General features: G+C 37.4%; 1 protein-coding gene across 7 annotated transcripts in view; it reads left to right on the top strand.

Moving 5' to 3' along the window:
- LOC133525931 (protein sprint) overlaps positions 1-17,459 on the top strand; it is a 474,626-nt gene that overhangs the window by 448,831 nt on the left and 8,336 nt on the right. For all 7 annotated transcript variants that reach the window (XM_061862362.1, XM_061862358.1, XM_061862359.1 and 4 more), the window contains 12 exons: positions 1,996-2,222; positions 2,560-2,786; positions 2,860-3,237; positions 3,415-3,966; positions 4,127-4,322; positions 4,401-4,795; positions 5,797-5,929; positions 6,196-6,348; positions 7,168-7,294; positions 8,247-8,358; positions 8,554-8,646; positions 8,837-8,933. In XM_061862362.1, coding sequence (XP_061718346.1) covers positions 1,996-2,222; positions 2,560-2,786; positions 2,860-3,237; positions 3,415-3,966; positions 4,127-4,322; positions 4,401-4,795; positions 5,797-5,929; positions 6,196-6,348; positions 7,168-7,294; positions 8,247-8,358; positions 8,554-8,646; positions 8,837-8,933 — 2,690 coding nt within the window. The remainder of the gene's footprint in view (positions 1-1,995; positions 2,223-2,559; positions 2,787-2,859; positions 3,238-3,414; positions 3,967-4,126; positions 4,323-4,400; positions 4,796-5,796; positions 5,930-6,195; positions 6,349-7,167; positions 7,295-8,246; positions 8,359-8,553; positions 8,647-8,836; positions 8,934-17,459) is intronic.

The raw sequence follows: 17,459 nt of genomic DNA, 5'->3' as shown, positions 1-17,459 counted from the left end.
TCTCGGATTGACACTGTTGACAGTTAGGCGATAAACAACAAATGACAAATGGCAGTTGACAGTTCGTATCTTCTACGTGTGCATATAGTTATGTGTCAAACCGTAAACTGTGACGTCACACAATTTTCAAAGAGCGTTTTGGGCGCGAAAGCATCTGTCAAAATATATTTTGTGAATTTAAACGAAATTTAAAAATAAATATTTAAAGCCGTTTTTAGTATGAAAGTTGAATTTTAGGGCAACTTTTAGTTAATATAGCCTCCTAAGTCCTGCGGTACCAAATTTTGTACATAATAAAAGTCACCCTTCAGTCCCAACATTAAGTAAATTACTATAGTAATATACACCTATAGTACATTTTTCGGTACAAAATGTTTAGATGCCCCGCTTTCAAATTTGAATGTTCGCGGGAGTATTCTGACAGTCCATAGAGTTGTCAAATACTCTTTTTAATCATTTGGCAGCTGTCAACTATCAAAGTAAACATAGCTGTCAAAACCACTCGAGTGAAAATTTAATAATGGCGGGTGCACGACGTAACAGGTAAGTTTAATCTTAATAAATCTTGCGAATCTTTGTTGTTTTTACTGTCGTTTTGTGAACAGTGTGTAAATTAAAGATGGAAACTTAATATAAATTGATACTTTTAAAAATTGAAAATAATTAGACGTATTGCTTGACAGAAAAATGTTTTTGTACAATTTTTTGCACTTCCGGTCTCAATTACAAGTTTAATTTTTTTAACGATTTTAATGTTATCTGATGTTTATTGCAGTTCTGAAAGATCAAGATATACTTGAATGTCTTGACAATTCAGAGTATGAAGACGACGATGGTGATTATGTCGATGATGGTACAGATGACGATTCTGTTAATCGAATGGATTCCGAAACTTCCAGTAGTTCTTCATCGGAATCATCATCGGAAGATGTGTTAGATGTGTTGTATATCTAATCGCAATTGCTATATGTTATTTCATTAATAATGTATACTATTTCAAGTAATTTTGATCTCATTTTGAAATGCTAAATAAGCAAGATTAAAAACTAATACGTTGATTTCATAATTATGTTTAATAATGGATCTCAATATTGAATTATAAACGACTATTTTTTTGCTAAGCGTACCAATGAAAAGTTTTGTTTTTGGTTTGGCATTCAAGTATGTTACACATTTGGTTTTAATTAAGCTAAACATATTGATAAGTATGTTTTTAGGAATAATTGTTAAAAACTATCATGTGATTACTGATTAAAGAAGAAAGGACTGATAATTTTATAAGAATTTATTATTTCTATTGAGGATTATGGTGAAATTTTATAGAAACATTGTTTCTAATTTAATTTTCATATAATATTATAATTAAACAAGCGTGTCTCTGATCATCTGCCTATAATTTTTCCTTACTATGTGTAAGACCCGAGATGTAACTCGAGCCCAATGTGCATTTTTTTGTACAAAAGATAGGACGGTTTAATTTATGTCATCAGGCTCTTTACATACCGTACATACACATAAAAATGATCCCAAACCTAAAACTTTTCTAATTTTGATGCTATGAGGTAAAGTCTAGAGCAGAGCCCAACTGGGGAAGTACCTCCACCTTACAGAAAACCGCAGCCAAATAACACTTGACCCTACTCATAGTGTTGTGTTCCTGCCGGTGAGTAAGGTTGCCAGAGCTCAACGAGGGGGGTGGGGTTAGGGTCGGCAACGCGCATGTAACTCCTCTGGAGTTGCAGGTGTACATAGGCTACGGAGACTGCTTACCATCAGGCAGGCCGTATGCTTGTTTGCCACCGACGTAGTATAAAAAAAAAAAAAAAAAAAAAGTCTGTTCAGGACTGACAGCAAATATTTATTATGTACAAAAAAATGAACAAGAGGCCTCTAGGACTATGACGTTTAAAAAAAGCTGGGACTTAGGAGGATAGAACGTAATACAATCGTTTCAAAAAATTGGAAACAACCCTATTGGCTGTTTTTCTTCTCCAGTGATGAATTACCAGTCCAGCTTCAATTACCACGTCCCCTCCGCGAAGCAAAGAGCAGACACCAGCTCAGCTCCCTGGCCTTGCTGGGCCAAGAGTTCTGGGGCTATCCCATGGCTAACCCAAAGAACAACCCGCAGAATCTGCTCTCACCCAGCCAATCGAATGGCGTCGTGCCTATGGCTGTGACGCCTTCTGACACGGGATCTAGTCTAAGCAGTTTTAATGCAAGTAAGTAATCTTAAAAATGGCCATGAAATCTGCATTGATTTATCTATCTATTGTTAATTGATTTTGTATCTATTAAAAAATAAATAAAATATATATGATGGGACAATCTTACTCGAATCATTCTAATCCCACAGTAAGCCCAATAAAGCTTCTAATCTATTGCTGAAAAAATAAATCGACAGAGCACTGAGCGAGGAGTCTGAACATGTCCCAAACCTTGGACTAGGCTTTGGTGTGCTACCGTGATGACGCAAACATAAGTAGAGCCCAATGAAGAAATAAACAGATTTGAATCGGATGGCAAAATATCTAAAATAATTATTTTTAATGTTTTCAGGTATAGGAACAAACTCAAGAGAACAGATACTCAGTCCAGAGAACGAACAAAATGTCGTGCTTAAGATGTCATCGATAGATACATCAGGTTCCCCTCCGAGTCAAAACCAGAACCTCAGCACTTTTAAGGGCAGACAAGCCCCTTCACCGCCCGCGAAACCAAACGGAGCGTTCATTCGTGCTCCCAGGCCGACCCCACCTAATACTTTAAGTCTCATGTCTAGTACCGTAAGTATACTCTTTTTTAGAATTAACAACCGCTTGATTTGACTACATTATTAATGCGTTACCTGTTTTTCAGGCTCATATAACACAACCTCATACATTCCCTACCAGCAACACGCAACATTCCCCCACGCAGTTAGGCAGTGCTAAGACCACTCCTCCACCGCCGCCTCCTAGATGGGCTAAACCTCCTTTCCCAAAATCCATGTCACCCAAGAACGAGGTTTCAGCTTTCAACCCCATTAACAAAGCATCAAACGGAAACATAACAGTCACGACAACAGTCACGTTTAGCGTCAATAACACTCAGATCCACAATCACCAAATAAACGAAAGCATTCGGAGTGACCGGCTACAACTAACGCTTGCGTCTAACGCTATCAACAATAACAGTACGACGGATTTGTTCACCATCATGGACGATGCAAAAGCATATGATGAATGCAACGAACAGGTGAGATATCTGAACTTGAGAAGGGCGTGATTATTGTGTATACGTTTTCGAAAAGCATGTTTTCATGTTACCTGGCTTGAAAATAACCATTCTAACCTCATTAATAGTTAGTTGTAAAAGTAATTTATGGTGTTAAAATGTACGTACTAAAAGGAACCCTATATTTGTCCCGTATAGAACTTGATGCACCGCATGTCGCCAGAGGGGGAGTGCATCAGTACCATGGCAGCTAATTTGCACGGCAGCTTAAAACGACAAATGATTGAGCAGAACACTGAGCCTGGATCGCCGTTAGAACCGCAATCTCAAACGAATACTTCCGATTCCGCCGATCCGCTGGGCAATAGTTTGACTAAGTCTAACAACAGTTTTTCACCTAATCAGCTAGTTTCACCTAATGGTACCAATTCAGTTACCAGTGGTATTTTCTCTCCGACCAGTCAAATAAATTCGCCAGTATCTAACGATACTATTTCTTCCAAAAGTGGTGTTTTTTCTCCATTAAGTCAAACAAATAAAAGTGAGATTTTCTCACCTGTTTCGAGAAGTTCTCCTTTGACAAATAAGCATGTGTTTTCCCCAACATCAAATCAATCTATGGTCTCACCTATGAATGGGAAAGAAAGAGATAAAGTATTGTCCCCAAACTCTAATACCACGTCGACTACGCCGTCTGGTCGATCCAGGAGGAGTAAGCACTCCATGCGAAAGGAATCCAGGCATTATCAGGTAGGACGGTAAACCAATATGTATTGTTTGTTTGGAATATAAATTACTTTTGTATGGTCATAACTAACCGCACGTTTCATATCAAAGGAAGCCTGAATTTAGGTATCTTTTTAGATTTTTCGGTAGGCAAACATATTTACAGTAGTTACTTATTTTGTAGGAATCTGATATCTTGGAATCACCAGGCGTTTATTATCGAAGTTCTTTGATGGATAAAGTATCTGATTATGAAGATATTTGGGGACCGGAAAGCAATACTTGTTCTTCTTTCAAACCTTTGAAATCAGAGAGCGACAATAACGTGCACAATGGACTTATGAAGAGCAAAAGACCTGATCTGCTACCAGACACTTTACGTAAGTTTTAATATTCCATTTTCTATAACTTATGCCACTCATCGAATTTCTCTAGTTGTTTTTTTTTTGCAATTTCAGCAAAATTAAACGCAGCAAAGAGTACACAATCTATTCTCGAAAAGGAGAATATACATATACTCAATTCAACCGAAAACTTAAGTGAAAAACGAAAACTATCTGAAACGTCACTTAAAAACAGTTTCAACGGTTCAAACGAGCTGATTGCGACAACCAACAGCAAAGGAGAAATTATACCAAAGAGGCCAGATAAACTTAGCATTTCTATGAACATGAATAAGAAATTGACTGAAGAAATCGAAGCCACATTTAAAAATTCGGAGAATCATAATACTGAAAGCATGGAAACGGTGAAATTAGAAGATGATTGCGTTAAACAAATGAATGGCGATGACTCTGATAAAGATAATGCTGGGAGTCCATTCTACGCAGATCCTGTGGATACTCTAAAAGAAGTAAGTTTTACCAAATGGTAACTTTATTGGTTATAGTATAAGAAACAAATGAGAGTTTTTTCGGTATCGTCTTGGCTCGCCTCAATCGTTTTTTGTCAAGTTCTTAAATTCGTCCCGTTCTGCTTTCGTCACCCATTCTTCATTCGTCACTTTCGTAGGTCGGCTATTTCTTATTCCGGCTCATTTCGGTATTCGTCAACATCTTCTTTAGGCATGTTCGATGTTTGTCTATGTTGTTTTCAGACTCAATCGTTATTCGTAAATTCGTTGTTGGACCTATTCGGTTTTTGACAAGTTCTTAATTCATCTCATTCTGCATTCGTCACTTTCACTGGTAGTCTTTGTCATCTTTGGTCATATTTTTTGTTTGTCTTTTCCTAGCCTAGACCAAGAGGTAATGTAGGGAGCTATAAACAAGAAACGTATGTCTTCATTTCCTGATACATATCGAATGAGATTAGAGTCAGACCGGCAGCAATTTTGACAGCCCAGACAGTGCAAGTATTATTTTAAATGTCAAACTTCTATGAAATTATGACGTTTACTTACCAATTGCACAAGTTGGGCTATCAAAATCGTTGCCAACTTAGCTTGGTCTGACTCTTATAGAGAATGTGTCCAACAAAGAAATATATAAATTCCAAAAAAGGCGAAATAAGAAAAATACCAACTTAGAATAATACCAAAAACGACAGGACAAAGAAATAGACAAACAACAAAGATTACCAAAGATGATATGGACGACTCACGAAAGTGACGAATGAAGAATGGGTGACGAAAGCAGAACGGGACGAATTTAAGAACTTGACAAAAAACGATTTAGACGAGCCAAGACGATACCTTTTTTTCCATTATGGACAGACAATGTAATTGTATAATGCTAGAACATGTCTTATTGAACCCCGCAATCGATGAAATTCTGCTCAAAACGATCAGTATTTTATCTACCTATCTTCATTGCTGCGCCCATCAAGGTTTCGAAAATCATTTTTGTTGTGCAGGCAGCGTTACCACAGGTACAACGTCGCAAACTCCTTCGAGTTGGAGTCAGTTTATCGCAGAGGTACTCGGAGCCACCTCACAACCACCCATACTACCCGCTTCGTGATATGCATAGCATAGAGGAGTTATCACGTAAGTAATAATCTACGTAGTACCATCTTTTACGCTTTTTGTTCTATCTCCTTGCTGTCAGTCAAATTTTTAATAGTCTTACTCTGATACGTGAGGTTAATACCACCTTTATACAAGAATAATCATGGGTTTCTTGTTTTATCATTTACCTGATAAAAGTAATAAGACAAATAAGCATGACCATTTGGCCTACTGCTTTCATCAAATTATTCCTACATCCAATTAAGCCATAACAGAAATTTTATATAAATCAATATCCATTCCAGCTTCATCCCCAAATACTTCAACATCGGTGGACAATCTGGTGTCTCTCCGGAGTAAACCGAAGATTAAACCAGTGCAGCCGCCGCGCGTCGCTAACAAGCCTCCTTCGGGCAAAACTGATACTTGGACTGTAGACGCCAGCTGGGAATTTATTAGTAAGTTTCTTCTCTTGCATATTTAGGGTTTGCTGGTTTCCTTCCACGTAAATCGAATATGAACTAGTGCAGCCGCCGCGCGTCGCCAGTACCCTCGGGCAATACTGATACGTGGACTGTAGACGCTAACTGGGAATGCATTAGTGACTTTCTTCTATACGCTATGTAGCATTCGTTAATAACTCTCCGGAGTAAGGCGAAGATCAAATTACTACAGCTGCCAGGCGTCTCCAACCAGCCGCCATCGGGCAAAAACTGATAGGTGGCTGTACGCTAGCTGCTAGGAATTCATTTGTGAGTTTTTTCATTAGCATATTTGGGGTTTGGTCTCTCTCAGAGGTAAATCGAAGATCAAACCGGTGCAGACGCCGCTCGTCGCCAGCAAGCCTCCCCCGGGCTAAACTTATACGTGGAGTGGATGTAGCAATCTACTCTCTCTATGGGGTAATCAGAAGATCATTTGTCTTGTTTGTTGAAGTTCAATCAAGGAATGTGCCACTTCGTACTTTGTCGCTGTTAATTAATATGAAAGTCGCTAGGGTCTCATACTAATGTCCCTAACCAGGAAGTCAATTTTATGATCATACATTTACTCCATCTAGTAGGTATGCCTTTGAGAGGGTGAAAGACAAAACTACACGATGATATTGTGCCTGTGACAGTTCTCAGAAATTTTGACGTTTACGTTCCGAAGCTATAAATAAATCGTACGCAATAGCTAAAATGTCATTATAATTATTTGCGCCATCTATATCAATCGGTAGCAACTTTGTACGGAGGCTTACACTCTTTATTAATTGGCTTCTCTGTCGTTTGCAGATAAGAACGACGAAGGTTCGAACAGCGAAAGCGGAACGTTCCCATCGCTGGCCGAGCAGGAGACGAGGTTGAGTGGAGTGGACGACGGGGCGCAGCATTTGACGGTGCATCAGGTTGTTGCTCAAAGGTAAGGTTTGCTATGAAATGGGATTTCTGCACAATGTCGTCACAAACTCCAAATCGTGAAAAATGGAACACTGCTGATCTTTTATAATAATAATTCAGCCTATATACGTCCCACTGCTGGGCACAGGCCTCCTTTCATGTGCAAGAGGGCTCGGGCTATAGTCCCCACGCTAGCCCAATGCGGATTGGGGCCTTCACATACACCTTTGAATTTCTTCGCAGATGTGTGCAGGTTTCCTCACGATGTTTTCCTTCACCGAAAAGCTAGTGGTAAATATCAAATGACATTTCGTACATAAGATCGTACATAAGGTGCGAATCGTCAGGGTTCTAATCCTGGCTCGTACCAATGAGTTTTTCGAATCTTCATCTTCAATTTTACCCGTCTAACTGCACGGGTGTGTTTCTTCGTAGCGTCGGAACTTCTGAGCCGATTTTAAGGAATGAGGTGCAAATCGATCCAAGTGACATTGGCTATAATTGCACTGATGTTGTCTTTTACAAAAAATAAAGACAGCCCAGGGGCCTAGCCAAGATTGTCATCTTGAATCGTTCGCAGAGAAACGAAACGAAACTCTATCTCTGTCTCAATCTCACTAATATGAAAGAGTGGTAGGGAGGCATTTCGTTGTCATAGCGCAAACGATTGTCATCTCGGCTAGGCCCGCAATAACCTTTTTAATTCATGGGTTCGTTCGAACCCAGGCTTGTATCGTATTAATGAGTTACCTGAAACTTATGTACATGTCTTTCGGTGGCGGAAATCACTGCAAGGAAACCGGATTACCTAATCTCAATAATTTTCCCTCTGGGTTGGAAGGTCGGATGTCAAATGCCTGCGTCAGTTATTTTGAAGTTGCCAACCTAGACCTCAGGCTCCTTTTTTGTGCTGTGGCAAAAAAGGCAGGACAACGCTGAGATGATCTTAATTTCATGGTGGTTGTTTTACCTAGGTTCCCCGAGCTGCACCTGAACTCCGAACCTGTGGCGCTGCCCGAGGAGCGCTCCCCGCCGCGCGCCTCCTGCTATGACAATGTACATGATCTCAGACCGTTATCCGAACAGGTACACTCGTAATAGTCATAAACATAATTTATGAATAATTTTGCCATTGCTTATCAATAGTACATCTCTGGGAGCAGAAGCTCCTCTCTGGTATTTGTTTTATTTTCAATAATAAAATAGCAGAAATAGTAACTTTTCTTACACGTTTTTTTAATAACGAACAGCCTAATAAATATTTTTCCTTTTTTATTTCAGGCAAGCGATGACGGCACAGTTTTTTCAGAGCCTTGGGATAGCGCACAATGGGATGGACTACTGCCCTGCAACGGACCTCAATCCCTTGATATGGTTAGTTTCGTTCAAAAACTTGCACACTCTTAACAGGTGCAAGGCGCATGCAGTGCAGAGCGAGCAATTCGCAAACGCTTGTTGTGAACGCCCTGCTTAAGTATGCTTTGCTTCATATCTTAAACGAAACGTTCGCATGTAGGTACCGAATTGACAAAACCCTTATAGAGACATTTATGATTTTATTCAGGACGAGCCTTGCGAATGGGAGTCTCCGATCCCAAGACGAGCGCATTTGGAAGCGACGCGGGCCAAGAGCTTCAGGGATCGATTAGATCCCCTATTAGGTAAGGCCTTACGAATTATACTTATGTATTTTACGCAGCTTACATTACATATAAGCCGATTCGAGTATTAAAATAAACTAAACAAGAGAAGAAAGATGTAGAAGAGATAATTATTTAGAAATGAATAATTATTTCTTTGTCTTATGCTAAATTTCGACAAATAAAGGGGTGGTTGCACCAAGCACAATAGACTGACTCATCTCAAAGTAACTCAGTAGATACTTGTACATAAGATTTAGGGAACTCGCCAAACCAAAGAATGGTTAATTTACGATACAAGTGCAGAAAATAGGACATTCGTAACGAGTGGCGATAAATTAAAACACGACCCCTTAGTCTTCAGTTTACTATGAACCAACTTAAAAAAATAAGTGTTATAACTTTTTTTTTAATTATGTCAGTAATTCGTGCAAACCAAGTGGCGTATATGAGTTTTACTTTAAAAAATACTGCCGTTAATAATTTAATATGTTTGTTTATGTTTAAAAACATTTAATTTGATTCATTTAATAGCCGTTTTTCAATATTTTCACATAATTTTCAATCGTGGCTGAATGCGCAATAGGTCTGTGTATTCGATACTTAACCTGTCAACAAATGACAATATGGCGGACGAATGTTTGATATGTCACCGTATTTAAGAATCATTCCGCTTAAAAAATAGTTTTTTCTTCCCAATTGTGATGAAAAACATTGTGTAATTACCACCCTCGCTTGCTAAATTTCACTTACCCCTCTCGTTGCACCGTTACTATTGTAAATAAGGCCGTTTTTTTCTTACCATATCAATATGGGTATCAAACGAAAGCTAGTGAAAAAACCATGTCAAAAATATATGTAGCACCATTGATGTACGTAATAGGGGTAGATGAGGTACCAGGCGCTCGATCGTGAGCCACAAAATATAGGTTCCGGGACCTATATTGAATTAGTCGTACGGGTGACGCTGAAGTGTCAACATTGTCATCAAATTCGATAAAATATTGCCAAAGAATGCCGTGTTGCGCCTTTTTCCAGTGCTTCAATAGAATTTGTCTCATCTACTTGAGAACTTAAAAATGTCATTACTCGTTTGATGAGAATAATGTGCCCTATATTTTTTTTTTACATTGTCTTCTCAGATTAAGCTTAACCTGGACTTAGGAATTTAACAATTTTCACTTTTGTTATAACCCTTACCTAATTTTTATGCAATAACTTTGTGGTTTTTTTTTTTAATATATAATTTACCGACCTGTTAGAAACAGGACGATATTATTGTGTGTATTGATATAATCTACATGACTAAGTCAACCGTTAAGAAATCTTTTTGTCGCGTATTTTATATAGGTGAGAAATTCTAACTTGTTATACCGTTACTTCAAAAAGGCTACGTTGGCAATAAGCATTAGGGTATATTCTTAATTAAAAGCATGTCTGAATACAATTAAACAATTAGGTAATACTTCCATACACTTGTTAATTTAAGTATTTAAACCAACCAATACATATCTACAATACTTTCAAAACATTACAAAATCAAAATGTTACGTCACGGGGCATTATTATAATTGCTGGATAACTAAATTAAATCAACTTTACAAGGGCTTTATCTACAGGGCTCTAAAGAGGGGTAACCAAGCTTCACTTTTCATTCGTAAGTACTGTTATAACATTTGAAAACATAATTTTTTCTAAATAATATTTAAAATTTCCTTGTTATTGAGTGAGCGCGACAGCTAAATAATGCATTACCCATGTGAGAAACACGTTTATCCGAGTGTCAAGTTGGCATGCCCGCTTCATGCATTGTAGAGTCAGCAATTTTTTTATAAATATGCAACTTTTTAAATCATGTGCTCCTATTCCTTGAAACTATAGAATGTAACCGGTTTTTATTTTAATTTACGAATAACCGGTTGTTAACCAAAAATCCAGTTTTTCTGATAGTATTTTTAAAACAATATCTTGCATTAACTTGAAACCCAAATATCGGGAATAGTCCATCAAAAATTACTAAATAGTACTTGTACAACAATAGGAAAACCATGGACAACATTTTTAACCAGAGCTTGGATTTACAATTTTAATATGCGAGTTATAGTGTAGTTTTAAGATGTATTTATGTATGTTGAAAACTGTGTAAAAAATATTTAGAACAGATATTAAATCAATCAAATTTAACCTATTTATTTACTTCCTTTTATCATAAACAAAAGAAATAAATAATAATCATCTCTATTTGTCAAGTAAAATGTATGACGACTGGTCTGGCCTAGTGGGCAGTGACCCTGCCTATGAAGCCGATGGTCCCGTCCCGGGTTCAAAGTTCGGATAATGGAATCCATGAAGAATGGAGGGAACACCTAAAATCTTAACACATATAGTGATTTTTGTAGTTTTTGTCTACAAATTAAGCATTTTCATCCAAAAACTGGCAATTAGTGTAGTGGAACTGCTGATGATGAACAGAACGAAACTCCCTAACTACGTATTTACCGTTTGACTATTTGTTTTAATTTGTCCTCTTTGTAGAGCAACTAAGGTGATGAAAATGAAAACGATGAAAATCAGAACGAATACTTTAAATTGAACATTCTAATGTAAGGGCACGCTGCCGTCTCATTTCGCGAAAAGTGGGACATTGCTAATTTCGCCTTCGATAGGGAATGATTTAAAAAAATATAACTTTTTGCAATTTTTTTAACTAAAAATGAGTATGAACGTTAAAAAAATGAAAACTATTATGTTTAGAGAAAAAACTTTAACTTATTTCTATTTTAAAACGAGCTACAGCAGTGGAAATGCCTAGCGATTGAATTGTGAAAATTAAAAATGATGTTCAGTTTCGTTTTGGATACATTTTTTTTCTCTCCATATGTATGGAATAATGTTATAATTTTCCTTTTTATACCGCCCTCTACGCATATTTTTTTTAATTGTATAGATAATCTATCGGTTTTACATATAAAATACATACGGTTATACATATTTTGTTTAGTGTGTTAGCGAAAAAAAAATTGTTTTCCATAAAATAAATAAAGTGCCTATTTATTTTAATTTCGTATATATTTTATAAATATTTTTTTCCTGACGCCACCTAATAAAGACCGACGTTGAAGGCGCTTATTCCCATGACTTACAACTTGTCCAATATAAGTGAATCCGTATACGTATCGTAACTATGAATAAACAAGGTTCACACTTTTATATTGGTTCTCTTGAGTCGTGTGCTCGGCGAACGATTGGAATATATAAATACCAGGAGTAACTACGAATTACTAGTGATTACAATATTGTCTCTTGTCAAGCGTACCTGTCTTTTCCGAAAAACCATCAGAAGTGAAACCTCGAGATCCCTATCAACTGAGATCATATCGTTATACTGGTTTTCTCGAGGCGACACGTTAGTTGAACATAGTGAATAGTCGACCAGGGTTTCAGAAGTAAAAAACGAGGGTCAATTTCATGCATTAAAAATATGATAGTCAATAATTTGATATTAATCTCAGTGTAACTCGCTCGCTCAGATATTTGCTTGAGAGAGACGGTCTAAGATTAGGTAATATCAAATCATTGTATTTTTTAAAAATCGAAATGACTTAATATCACTTTAAGACGACAATGTAAGAAGTATGTACGTTTCGCCTACACATTTGTATAATGTTATTAGTTTTTTCTGTTGCACCTCGAGGAATACGCAAAATATAGGGGTCTCGCTTGCGCAGCACTGTTAACTATATTTGGTTATCCTTGTTGCTCGTTGTGCACATGTACATTATAATGGTGTGTAGTATTTGCAAATGAATGGGTGCTGGACCAGATTTTAGTTTTGTCAACTATTAACGTCACATATCTACCCCTTTTACTTACATCAATGTGTAGCACACGGGTTTTTTTCTTTTAATATACTTGTTTATTTCACAGTTTTAAGGGCAAATAATCCAAGGACTCCGATCCTTAGGTACTTATTTTAAAACAAACTTGCCCCATTTAGCTTCAGACTGTGCGTAAACTATGTATAACTGAGATAATTACGGTAAATAAGGATTAGCTTCTTCGTTATACGATATGATTGACATAAATGTGCCAAGGGAACAAGGTGTCTGGGAAAAGCAAATATTAAATGCAATTAAATTACCATCTCGGTGCAGTTTATTTCTAGTCGTTAACTATATATATCGGCCAAAACCGCCTCTGACATTTTAACCTGTAACACAAATGTGGGCAAGTATTGGCAATAGTTTCATCCATGACCTTGACTTTAGGTAACAGAAAACTCATTAGATCTTGAATTTTGTAGATATACATATATATATCCCACCATAAACATTTAAAAAGGTTGCAACGACGAAACCATAAGGCTCGCACTATCAAAAATCAGATCTCATGTAGAGCCAAGCTTCTATCTCTACAAGCCCTAACTTCACAAACTCTACACCTTAGTCAAAATATGCGGCTTTGCCATTTCGCAGTATTAAACAGTGACAGTTGCTACATTTTTCACGTTACGCCCATGTGATGATGAGCGAAACGGCCAAGCCACATACCGAATCCGTTACGATCTCCTGTGATACACAATACCACTGCACTCGTTCTGGTTCTCAAGCTTTTTGTTGGCAAAAAGGTTCTGCCACCATAAAATCTGGGAGGTAGTTTTTACTCCCTAGGTAGAAACCCCCCCCCCCCATATTTAGGTGAACGTCGAGTTTTTCCCATTGAGGCTTGACCTATTTGCTCGCTCTATAAAACCAATACGGAAGCCTAGGGTTAAAAATGGATATAAGGGAAGCTGGTTTCGCTCTAAAACTTTCCTTATGATTGTGGTACCTACTTAATTATAGATCGTGTCATCCACGATGACGCGCAGATTTGTCAAATCTAACCTTTAATAACATGACAATCGAGTCAAAGCACGCGTTTTCGTGAATGAAACGATATTAATATCATCAGGTAACAAGAATTTCTCAATTGAACCTTAATTCAAGCTATGCATGCATTACATCCTACGGCGTCATTACATTGTTAGCTCGCACATGTGACGTAGGTAATTATAATATGTCACTTACTACGGGTATGACTGCCAAGCCGATAAACTTTGAACGATAAATAAATTAAAATCAATTACAACAATGGTTCAGCATCTGTCATTACGGGCAGATAACGAAATGTGCGCCGCGCCGGGAAGCTTAACTTACTACACATTTGCAGTGTAAATACATTAACTACGGATAAAGGGTAAAGGTCTACGCGTGCCGTGGGTTTACTCATAGCCAGATACATTCAGTAGTTCTCGCTCGCGGCAACGCGACGCTCGTGTGTGCGTTACCCTTATAAACTAGCGCGCGAAAACATCGCGATCGACATGAAGTGGCTAAAAAAGTTGTTTCGCGGAAAATCCGCAAGATCAACTGACAAACCGAGTTCTAGTAAACAGAAGCTCGACTCGCTTAGTAATTTTATGCCACAGAGTTCAGAAGCTTCGGAAGCGCTTGGAGCTTCAGTGTCGTGTGACGGAGTGGTGGCTTTGACAACGATCAGAAACTTCCGTACCGACTCGTTAGACGACTTCGCTATGGAGAGTGATTGGGTTTTCGCGACTTATGAACAATTGCATGAGCCTAAGTTCCAGCACCGCTTGGCCAAGTCCAGCGCTTTGACGCAGCTCTGTAAATCTTTAGCTGAGAAAAGTGTTAACAAGCGAAGAGCAATTATCGTGGCGACACCACCGCAGTGCCATTGCAAGGATCTCAAGAAGCCGGAGCAAAAGACGAAGATGAAAGAAGTGCACCCTTTCCGTCGGTTCTTTAGAGCTGTAATGAGATTCCTTTGTGGCGTGTGTAGAAGATTTAAATGCAAGTTTTGTGCTAAGCAGTCCAAAAATAATGTGTCTGAACATAAAGAATTGATGACATCAACCTGCACTAAAGCTTATTTGTGTAGGTAACTATAATTTCAGAGCAATAACTGCTCATTCCTCTACGATGGCTTGAAATGCATATAATACCTTATTGCACGTTTATTAGGAATAAACTAGTTCCTGGGCCCCGGTTCTAAAGTATGGAAAATGTGGTTTCAGTTAAAGTTCCTGGGATTTTTAATACGTTATAGATTTCAGTGCCCTATACAAGTCTCTTCGGGTGCTATCACTGTTTCCGAGTCTCTTTTAAAATTTCGACTGATTTTGTACCCTCTGCAAGATCAGATTACAAAAAGGATAAAACAAAAATGAAAGGATTAGATTAAATAAAATAAAAAAAGCGTTACAAATTTGATATTATCGGAATATTTACATATTTATATGATACACATCTACTGAATCATATGTTTAATAACTTTTAACTTAGTTTAGGTTAATTTAGCGTTCATTCCTAATCGCACAGCAATTATATAGTTTAATAGTGGTGTACTCGGGTATTTCACATCTTGTTGATGTCGTGCATAACTAGGGTGACTCGTATTTTATGGGTTGTCCCGTATTTCAGTAACAGATTTTTCATTACTCGTAATTTGGCGACACCAATACGGGACAGCACATTGTCCCGTAATTTTATGATTCAATGACATTTAATGATAAAAATACCGATAATTTTTAGTAATAAAGACATTAATGTTCATTTTAAATAAAAAACGGCCTGTCGTATTTTAAACTCGAATCCAATATTTTCAATGCAGTTGTCCTGTTGCAGTTGGCTTGCCCCCCATGCAAGAATTGCCATACGCTGCTGACAACCTGAGCACAATAACCTATAGTTCTGGCCCTAGTTTTGTTCATACAATAATAGGCCAAAATCGGCTCGTGATTATTACGTGCACTTCAAGTTGATGTTGCAGTCATTTTATCTTTCTTTGAATGGCCAGCTTATCGCAAAATAGGTTCAAACTAATGTCAATTGTTTAAGTAATTGGCTGGGAATTGGAACTTATTAAAGTACTAATTAATACTTTATTATGTGGTATGAAATCATTTGAGACTTTGAGAGGGACTAGGAAACAGTGGTAACAATTGGCTTTGAACCTTATTCTTTCACTTATGTGCGTCAAATTTGTTAAATTGATATCAAAAAGTGGCGCCATCTTATTAGAGCATAGGCCAAAGGTATGGCGGCACCGTTTCCGAAAAGATGGCAGTAAATTTACTGTGGCTACAAAGTTTTCTTTGACAATACGGTATACTCTTGGCTCGTCTCAGTCGTTTTTTGTCACGTTCTTAAATTCGTCCCTTTCTGCTTTCGTCACCCATTCTTCATTCGTCACTGTCGATATTTGGCTATTTCTTATTCCGGCTTAGTTCGGTATTCGTCAACATCATCTTTAGGCATGTTCAATGTTAGTCTATGTTGTTTTTAGACTCACTCGTTATTCGTATTTTTTTTCACGGCACGTTCGTTGTTGGTCCTATTCGATTTTTGGCAAGTTCTTAATTCATCTTATTCTGCATTCGTCACTTACGCTGGAAGTCTTTGTCATCTTTGGTCATGTTTGCTGTTTGTCTTTTCCTAGCGTAGCGTTGGGTATTAGTAATGAAGGAAGCCATAAACAAGAAACTTTATGTTTTCATTTCCTGATGTTATCGCCTACATTTCGGAACTGATTTGAAACAATATACAGGATGGAAAAATCGAATGCCACATAAATGGCAACTGCCTTAATCATTGTAAATAGCACATTATGTGTAAAGGAGACCTTCCTTTGTTTTTTAAAATAATAAACTATGAAATTATGAAAAATCGCTTACCTCATATATTATCTTGCTAACAAGATGGGAATTTTACTTTTTAATTTTAGCTTTTTAATTTTTAACGTTAGCTTCGTTATTATTATGCTTTGTAATTTTTCATTCATGCCGCCTAAAACAAACCAATAAACTATATAGTCAAATGGTGAGTGGGGCGAATATCGAAAGAGATAAACAGAGAATGTGTTCAACAAAGAAATATATAAATTACTAAAGAGGCGAAATAAGAAAAACACGAACTTAGAATAGTCCCAAAAGCGACAAGACAAATAAAGAGTGAGTCTAAAAACAACATAGACTAACATTGAACAAGCCGAAAGATGATGTTGACGAATACCGAACTAAGCCGGAATAAGAAATAGCCAAATATCGACAATGACGAATGAAGAATGGGTTACGAAAGCAGAAACGGACGAATTTAAGAACGTGACAAAAAACGACTGAGACGAGCCAAGAGTATACCGACAATACCTCTATTTCCAATTATCTTTGGTGGTGGCACCCGAAGAGACTTTTGTATAGGGCACTAAAATCTATAACGTATAAAAATCCCAGGACATTTAACTGAAACCACGTTTTCCATACATTAGGTCCGGGGTACCCTATGACCTTAAGGAGGTTCAATGACTTTTACACCTAATATTGTCACAACGTATTTAGTAGAACATTTACAAATATTTACATGATTTCTACACGTTTCTCTAAAGGTTAACGTACTTCTTCACGTGAAATAATTATCTAATGTAAACGTAATTAAAGTAACATTATCTATGTTCAAACATCACCTATTTTAATATGTCTTCCGGTTG

The sequence above is a fragment of the Cydia pomonella genome, chromosome 15 (assembly GCF_033807575.1).
Source record: "Cydia pomonella isolate Wapato2018A chromosome 15, ilCydPomo1, whole genome shotgun sequence".
Taxonomy (NCBI): Eukaryota; Metazoa; Arthropoda; class Insecta; order Lepidoptera; family Tortricidae; genus Cydia; species Cydia pomonella.
The sequence above is the reverse complement of the archived record's forward strand: the minus strand, read 5'-3'. Positions and strand labels throughout refer to the sequence as shown.